The sequence below is a fragment of the Molothrus ater genome, chromosome 2 (assembly GCF_012460135.2).
Source record: "Molothrus ater isolate BHLD 08-10-18 breed brown headed cowbird chromosome 2, BPBGC_Mater_1.1, whole genome shotgun sequence".
Lineage (NCBI taxonomy): Eukaryota > Metazoa > Chordata > Aves > Passeriformes > Icteridae > Molothrus > Molothrus ater.
The window spans coordinates 78,847,828-78,857,101 of NC_050479.2; the positions used below are offsets into that span (position 1 = coordinate 78,847,828).

The 9,274-nt window shown below is 42.7% G+C and overlaps 1 protein-coding gene across 3 annotated transcripts in view; it reads left to right on the forward strand.

The window, feature by feature from the left end:
* The window catches only part of SESN3 (sestrin 3), a 45,461-nt gene extending 36,539 nt beyond the window's left edge, over window positions 1–8,922 (forward strand). For all 3 annotated transcript variants that reach the window (XM_036393917.1, XM_036393927.1, XM_036393936.1), the window contains exon 10: window positions 411–8,922. In XM_036393917.1, the coding sequence (XP_036249810.1) occupies window positions 411–497 (87 nt within the window). In that variant the 3' untranslated portion in view covers window positions 498–8,922. The remainder of the gene's footprint in view (window positions 1–410) is intronic.
* Window positions 8,923–9,274: the final 352 nt, after the last annotated feature.

Consider the following 9,274-nt stretch of genomic DNA (forward strand, 5'->3'; position numbering starts at 1 on the left):
ATATTAAATGCTTCCTGAGAAGGGTTCAGTGCATGAGTCCCATGAGTCCCTGCTAGCCTATCTGGCATGAAACTGTTCCCTATTCTGTTCTCCTGTATAACGGTCACAGGTAGTAGTAAAGATAACCAAATATAATTTAGAAAGAACTAATTCCATTAGGATACAAAAAAAGGTTTAAGAGTGGCTTCTCAGATGGAAGATTGCTTGAAGCACCAGTCCTGGGATGTTGTCCATATTGGCATCACTACACAGCTGTCTCTAGAGGAACTGTAGTCCTGCAGCAGGGTACAGAGAGAAATGACAAAGTTTTCTTGCAGCCATACTTTACTAAAGAATAGAATTTTCAGCCTGAATGAATAAACCATGTTGCATTCAGAGGTGAGCTAAATGGCTGATGTAATTTTTTACAGGTTCATGTCAATCTACTTCTGATGGAAGCTCGGATGCAAGCCGAACTTCTGTATGCCCTTCGTGCCATAACTCGTCACTTAACCTGAAGCACTCGCTGGCCAGGAGTACAGGGGCTTTTACTGAGTATGTAAAGACCTTTCAAAATATCTACACACCAGAAGCTGTTTGTGATGTAGCATCAGGTTATTCAATTCTCTAGTGTCAAAGTTTAGCCGTGCTTCTTGGCGGCTGTAATGTGCAATGATGTGTTTTATTTTCTTGATGCTTAACATTACTAATGATAACAAAAGTAACACTGAGGAGCGCTACTCTGCATTGTTTCCGGCTGGATTTCTGCACAGCGGTCAGGATCCTGGAACTGGTTTTATTGTATCCAATCCTAGCGCTTTGTTCTTTAGGCACTGAAGTGAAGTGCTTAGAGACTTCTTTTTCCAAGCAATCATTTTTCAGATGAGTGGAGTCCAGCAGAAGATCAGTTCTGCCTGTCCTGAGAACGTCCCACCACGTCGTGACTCGCGACAGAGACGCGCGGGCTGTGCTGCATCGAATTGCCCACTGGATTCTCCTGTGTGTCCCGGAGACTGCTGCCAGTCACTGTCTTACTACAGCAATTGGAGGTGATGCAAGATGTGGATGCAAACATCGAGCACACTTTAATGTGAAATTAATCTTGATAAATCCTACAGCATGCTACTGAAGTGCAAAGTTCATTCACGCTTTGTCGTGCCCCTTCGCAAGGAGAAGAGGCCTCACGATTTGCCATTTCAGCCACACTTACTGAGTTTCAATCATGCATAGTCTTGTTTTACTGACAGTCACCCTCAGTTGTCCTGACAATATCCATGCTCATCACGTGTTGCAATTTGTTTAGTTGGCACCTATAAAATTAATACACAGGCTGACCAAAAATAGGGTTGTGGGGTTTTTTGCACTCTCTTCTTTATCAATGTTTTAACTAAGGAAAGTAAAGGAAGGCTAGTATATCTATTCTTTCATATTGGATGTATAGAAATTATTTCCCATAACTTTTTCATAGCATGAAATTGTAATATTCAAAGTTTTAAAAGTTTCTATGCATTAGTGTGAGTGAACAAAAGCAAAGTGCAATATTTAAAAAGAAAGCAAGCTTTTTTCCCTGACATGCCACTGCTAAAGTGTCCTTCTTATATAGCCATAAAGAAATTTTAAAACCAAATTTCTTTATTGTCTAAGGCCTAGCAGTTTTGTTTTAGCTTTTACGGCTTAAGACAACCTGATACCAAGATGCCAAAGCATCCTCAAAACAAAGCATTTTTGGACAACCAGTAAGATTGGGGAAGGGAAGAAATAAGCTGCCAAAAATGTCACACTTTTGTGCTGTTTTCTGTTGCTTTTGACTAATTTCTTGAGAGCACAAAATGTTGATATTTATAGCTTTATTTTGTATTGCATTTAATGAACCAGTGAAGTGCCTAAAGAGATGCTTAAACTTACCCAGTAGAACACAAGTTAGCTGCTTCAAATTTGTCTGTTGGTTTGGGCTTTTTCATATTTCTTTTGAGGAGGGTGACCTTTATTTCTGTGGTATACATTCAAAACTAACTGGACAGGTTTATTTTTAATGTTCTGTTGGATTGTAGTAGTTAATGCAGGACTTTTTTTTTCATTGGTGATTGTAGAATAGTTAGAAAAAAAAATACTACCAGTCATATTTTGACACTTTCCATTTGCAAAACCATGGACCAGTACTCTACTAAAGTTAGTTTTCTCTTTTCTTCCTTTTCCTGATCCTTGCTTTGACTTTGCATGTTGTTTTTTCTGCTTTATCTGTCCGTTCCAGATTGGAAAGCCCAATGATTGTACACTTTTCTGCACTTTCAGACTGCAGACTCTGCATGTGAAAACCTTTTGAAGAAAAAAATCAGTAATTATTTTTTTTAAAGTGTCTTGTTGGCTATTTAGAAAACTACCCAACAGACAGCACTGGTCTGTCTGCTAGAGAGCATTGGGTAGAACATCAGATTTATTTATCTTGTATAGCTAACGGCAAAGATTTCTCAGAAATACTGAGATGCTCTTATGTGTGAGCTTAGATTTGCTTTCTAAATTGTTATGATCCTTTTCCCCCCTCTTGTGATTTTAGTGGCCATACCTAATGGCCTCTGCTGAGAGAAGTTTTCATGCAATACTTCTGGTTTTTTTTCAAGTGATGGGAACTGTTCAGTACTACTTTAAATTTCTTTGCATTGAAAAGTCAAGTAGTCCTCAAGAAGCACAGTTGAGCTCTGGAAAGGAGGTGAAACTAGATTGGGGTAACTAATATGATGGCTTCGTTTCCCCTCAGAAATGCAAAGACTTCTGGAGTAGGTTGAGTTTTACATTTGGAAACATGAGTGCCTTTACTTCTTTCCTTACGAAATATACTTGCCAGCTCAAATGCCTTCATGAGCAAAGTACATGAGCAGATTTGAAATACAGAAACCATAAATGGATTGCTTCATAAAACTTGTAGTAAACCAGTGTTTTGTTTTGGTTTTTCTAAGTGCCATATCAAATCCCATATGGCCTGCAAGACATTCCATCACAGGAAATGTCATTGTACAACTAGTTTGCTATTTCTTTTTTTTTCTTTAATATTACATGCAAACTTGAAACATCTGGAAATGTTTTCCACGTGGCATTTTTTTGAAAGTATTGCATTTACAGTGCAACAATTTATAACCTAGTTTTTATACACAAATTTGGGATTTTTAATAGATGTTTGCTCAGAATAGGTGTTTAAAGTCAGACAACGCTGCCATACGCTTTATGCGTGCTTTATGTTCACACTGTGCCAGCTTTTAATGTGCAAGTGTTCTTGGAATTTTTTTTGCATTTTTAAAGCATGCATGAATGTGAATCTTCACACTTTGTTCATTAATATTTTTCTTAAGGGTACCATAATGATTGGAAGTGTAGATCCTCTCCCTCTGTGTTCCTTCATTGGAATTGGCAATTACCAGCATTTGTGTTAGTCCACAAAATCCCAGCAGTGACCAACATAAAAACAAAGTGTACAGTCTCCTGTCTGCTGAAGAGAAAGCCTGATAGGTACAAATTAACCAGCTAGCACAGGGAACACTGTGAGTAGGGAACAGAGCTTTTGAGCATGAACAGCTTCTTATCATTGCAGAGTCACTTAAAATGTGTGTTGCTGTAGAGTATGTCCTTGCTCTATTTTTTTTGGTAATGAAGAGAAGTGAAAAAGGTGCCAACTGGAGAAAGCATTTGCATTTCCCAGAACACTCTACCCACAGCTGAATTTCATTAAAATAATTTTAAATTTGGGTGCAGTTTGTGCAGATAGCTACTACAGCCAGTGCTGTGGTGTCCTATGAGAATTTTGGTGAGCTGTAGATGGATTTATTTTCCTCAAAATATATCTTTTGTCCTAAAGCCTTCATTAAAATGAAACTCACAGAATCATAAAATCTGGAGTTGGAAGAGGCCCACGAGAGGCCCAGCTCCTGGCCCTGTGCAGGACAGGCCCAAGAGTCACACCGTATGCTTGACAGCATTGTCCAAACACTTCTTGAACTCTGTCAGGCTTCTCTGGGGAGCCTGTTCCAGTGCCCAACCACCCTCTGGGGGAAGAAACTTTTCCTGATATCCAACCTGAACCTCCCCTGACACAAGTTCAGGTCATTCTCTCCAGTCCTGTCACTGGTCACCAAAGAGATCAGTGCCAGCCCCTCCTCTTCCCTCTCAAAGAAGTTGTAAATGCAGTGAGGTCTCCCCTCAGTCTCCTCCAGGCTGAACAGACCGAGTGCCCTCAGCCACTCCTCATGTGGCTTCCCCTCAAAGCCCTTCACATCCTTCTTGCCCTTCTTTGGATGCTCCCTAATAATTTCATATCTTGCATATTGTGGCACCCCAAGCAGCACACAGGACTCGAGGTGAGGCTGCCCCAGTGCAGAGCACAGTGGGACAATGCCCTCCCTTGTCTGACACCTTGATCCTTGAAAAGAATTTACTTCAGCTGTAAGAGTTAAAGAATTGCCACTGTCAGCTCTTCCTATGTATTAAAAAAAAGCTTTAAGGACAGGAAAGTCAGTGCTTGTAAACAATTACAAATACAAGTATAAATTTAGAACAGATCAGAAGAGAACAAAAAGGAAAACATTTTGTTGCTCTATTACATGAGTGCAGAAAGTCAAAGCACCAGATTCTTCAAGTGTATTTTTGTTTGTAGTGCTACTGATATTTTCATGGGATTTGAAAAAACCAGCTAGCTGCCTAAATTTCAATGGGGATTTAAGCACCCAGGCATTCAGCAAAATCCTAGAAGATGCCCACTTGAATGTTTGAGTCAGATTTTTAAAGAAACTGAATCACCTAAATAAAATAGAATAAAATTAATTTCCATAGAGACTAAAGGAATAATATGCACCAGATCCATGTGATTCACAGTGATTGTTAATGAAATGAGTTGTTTTGGGGACCTAATGTAGACTTAGAGAAATCTCTCCTAAAGCAGTTAAACTGTAAGCCACTGCTCTTGCAGGACAGGTTCTCAATGTTTCTCATGCATGTGTGTTTTCCATGAACATAGGCATACATTTCAGGCTCATGATCCAGAATTTGGACTCCCTTTTAGAAGAGCTGGGTTGTTTAAGCTCTACTTGCAGAAAACATTCATTGGTGGTAGTAAGTGGATAGCATGTGCCTGAACCAAAAATTTTTGGATGAAAAGAAATACCCCAAATCTTGATCTCAAGTGATGTTCTTTCAGTTACTTTCTGTAGATGTTTGGATCCTTCTCCCATAAATAAGGGGTGATGTTGCACAAAACAAAGGAAGAGGGAGTGGATTTGTTGTAAATGAACTTTGCCAGAGCAGATCTGACTATAAAGCTGTAAGATTTAGTTGCTGTTAGCAGTCATTCCAAGAGCTGGACAAAATGTCAGTTTTCATTACCAGAACTTCAGGTTTACTGTTCCTCATGTCCCCCAGCACTATGTTTGTCTGAAAAGATGCATCCACCAGCTTTCCTGTGTTTGGGAATTGTAAGCAAAACATTTTATCTCCAAATGAAAATTAATATAGTATTTTATACCTACTGCATAGATTACAGGTGTGAGAGATGGAGAGAGCACAGTAGTATGAGGAAACTTCAGGAGCATCTTGATCAGTGTTAATTTATTCCTTAGAGCACATTTCCTGGCAGGTGGTCATGCTGCTGCTCCCCCAGTCTGCATCAGGTCTCTCTTGCAGATATTTAATCCTTTGCTGCTCATCAGGGGAAAAATTGTCATTTTCCAACCTGCCACCACCCCTGTCCTGCATCAAGTGCTTCCTGTCTTCCCAATTCCCAACCCCAGGCAGCCTCCCAGCTGCAGGGACAACTTCCCAGCCTTAACCTTGAAAACAAGGTTCTTCTGTCTCTGCCTGTTGGTAAGGGCAGAGGCCCTTTCTCACATTTAGAAACACTTAATTGCCGTAGTAGATTGTTTCTGGACAGGAAAATGCTAAATGTGGTTCAAAAGGATGAAATTCAGTATTTGCTTAGTAGTGTGTCAAAGAGTTACAGAGTCAAAGAGTGTGTCTGGAGTTACAGTAAAAATGCAGTGGATTCACTAAGGAAATTCTTTGGTGAAACGCCCCATGCTTGAGCTATCAGTTGTGCAGGTTTCTCAGAGGGACATCGAACAGGAAATTTGAGGTCCCTTTCTGCCAGGCAGGCTTACAGGGCCACCTGGCTGGCAGTCCCTTGGGTGCTTTGCAGCCAGGCAGACTGCATCCAGCCTCTGGAACAAGTGGATTTGGGTTTTTCATTTATCTATAGGAAAAAATCCAAATGCATGTTGTGGAGCAGCTGCTGGAGACAGAGTTGGGTGTTCCTAGGGTACTGAGTATCATCAGGCTTGTGGAAAATAGAAACCTTGTTCCTGACAGTAGTTTGAGGTACTGGAGATGCCAATTGTTACAGTACGTGTGGGGAGCAAGCCAGTCTGTTGGTATCGGGAGACACAGACCGCAGATGCTCCCAAGGGGATACGGCCGGTGCAGGAGGAATTGAGGGATTGGTCAGCTGAAGAAACTTCCCTGATGCGTCTGAGATGTTCTTTTGTGTGCCTGTGCATAGGGAGGTGGTGGAGGATGTCTCCTTCCACGGTGTCCAGAAGGCTTTTTTGGGAGCAGAGCTAGGACCCTTACCTTCCTCCAGAGATGGGGTAGGGGAAGGGAACCATTCTGCCCAAGAAAAACTTGCTGCTGTTGAATTGCATTTTCGCATCCCCATGAGCCCTTTGAAGGGAGTTTTGAGGAAAAATGGGTCAATCACTAAGCATTGTGTCTCCAGCTGAGGAGTCTGGGGGGCAGCAACAGCAGCAGCTCCAAACACTGACAGTCAAAAACTGTGTCTCATTCCTCACTTCATGCTCATGTCGTGCCACCAGACCCAAACCTCTTCCCTCCAGCCCAGCTGCCATGTGTCCAGGTGGCTGCAGGAGCAGCCTGCTCATGGTGGTGGGTGATGTGGCCACTTTTAGGGGGAAAATAATAATATGTAGGCTACAACCCTTGGACTCTGTTAGGCAGTGCAGTCAGAGGTCTTTTCACGACTGTGACCAGAACTGGATATGAACTGTAGCTTAAAAAAATAGGAATTTTGCAAACTTGAAATCTCTGGATTTTACCCTTTTCTCCTTTTGCTGGAAAGCCACATGATGAATGTATATGCTTTACCTTCTATCCGACATAACTGAAAATCAGACTGCCGACTCCTTGTTTTGTATTAGCCTTTTTTTTTTAAAAAAAAAAAAAGGAAAGTTTGTGAGCAATATATGTAGCATGCTGTGAACGTCTGTTTTGATCTTTATAGTTACTCTTTAATCCATCAGTATTAACACCAGTTCTTTTTTGTGTTCCCCTTGGTACTTCGTATGCAGTGTAAGCAGAAGCTGTGATCGGCTTTGCAGTCCTGTGCCATGTTACTGTAACTCCTTGATTTTTTAGGAAGCACCTGACTGTGGGCCACCCTGGGGCAGGTAGCGTGCCCGTACACGACTGCCACTTCTCTTGTACTATGTATAGTTCTAAGTAGAATAAGCTTTTTAACAGAATATTGATGCGGTTATTGATGAGTCACGCAGGCTGCAAGTGTCTGGTGTGTGAGAGTCTTTGTATTTATAGTTGTTGGGGTTTGGTTTTTTTTTGTTTTGTTGTTTTGTTTTGGTTTTTTTTTTTTTTAATTCATAAAGTAGCAAACTTGATAAACATAGCCACTTTAAACTGCTCTTGCTAAACAGACCCTGCTGTAGATAAAATACCACTGTAGATACAGGGAGAAGCACCAGCCGACCTCTCTCGACTGTGGGAGCCAAGCCCCTCTCTGCACAAAGCACGAGCCACACAGCCACCTGTGTGTGACCACACGTAGACCCAAACACAGCCAAGGCTGGGGCCTGGTGTCTGTTCCAGCCCCCTGTGCCCCTAAGGCTGCTGCAGGCTGTCTCCCACACTCTGCTCACCAGTGCACGGGGCACGCATGAGCTCACTGCATGAGAGGGATGGACAGACCAGCTGCTGGACCACAAGCATGGTCATGGCACTTCTGCAGCCAAAAAGCTTCCAAGCCTCTCTCGAGTGCAAAAATTAGCCCCTGATTTGCTGACTGCAGAGTCCGGCACATGGGGGTAAGAAGCAGCACTGGCTCCCTGTTGGCAGCCGTGGGTCTGAGCCCCCTTGGCTGGGGCAGCAGGCAGGGCAGCACCGTGCCCAGAGAGGGGCATTTCATTGCATCTCCCACCTCTGACCCTCTGGACAGGGGGTGAATTGTACCCAGCCCAGCCCAGCTGCTGTCAGCTCCTGCCTCCCTGTGCTATGGCCGTGCAGGCGTTTGGGACGGAGGGTTAGGGACAGAGCTCTGATACTGTAGCTCCCTGCCACCACCAGGAAGGGAGGAAGTGCAGTAGCTCTGTGGGTCCCACAGTCCCTACAGCATCCTGTGGGCAGTGGCACATCTCCTGTCCTGCCTCCCAGGTCACCACCTGTCCTGAGCCCCCGGGATAGGCCACGGGCTCCACGCTTTCATGGCAGGTTTGCCTGCAAGGTGAGGCAGCTGCTAGGAGCTCACTGTGGGTTCCCACAGCAGCTTTTGTCATTTCTTTCCTGTTGTTGCTGGTTGGGTTTGTTGTTTTTTTTGCTTTTTTTTTTTGAAAGGACAGACTGACCTAGTGGGATGGAATTTTTTGTGTGTGACTTTTGTTAGTTTTTAAGTTACCCGACTTGAATTTATCTGAACAGATGCAGAAGGAACTTTCTTTTTTTGTGAGTTAAGAGACAAAAACGCATTTTTAAACAAAGGAATCATGTATTAACATTTTAACAGCAATTCATAAATCTGCACTTTTTATGAGGTTTTGAAAAATCTATTTATAGGTACGGAACAATGGGGTTTGTTTAAAACTGTATCGCATTTATACTTGCTGAAATTACTTTCATTGTTATCAGTAGGAATTTCATTGGTTAAATAAAATGGATAAAACCTGACTCCTGCTTGAGCCATCGTTTGCCACATGCTGGGGAACACATCTCTAGAGCAGAACATCCTGTGTTTTGGGACAAATCCAGGCCTCAAAGTGTCCTTCCTCTCCATGCCTTTGTAGTGGGTTTTAATTTATGTATCATTCAGTACAGAGATTATTTAATCCCTCTTCCAGGGAGACCTGGGCAAACCCCAGGGCAGAAGTGGGTGAGAGCCATAAAAACAGGAAGGACAAGCAAAGGTGAGAGGAAATGTGTGCTGAGGGTGCTGGCTCAGGGCAGTGCCAAGCTTACCTGGCAGTCAAATTGTCCCCAAGTCCCCAAACCCTGCCCCCTGCCCCATCTATCCCCAGAGAAG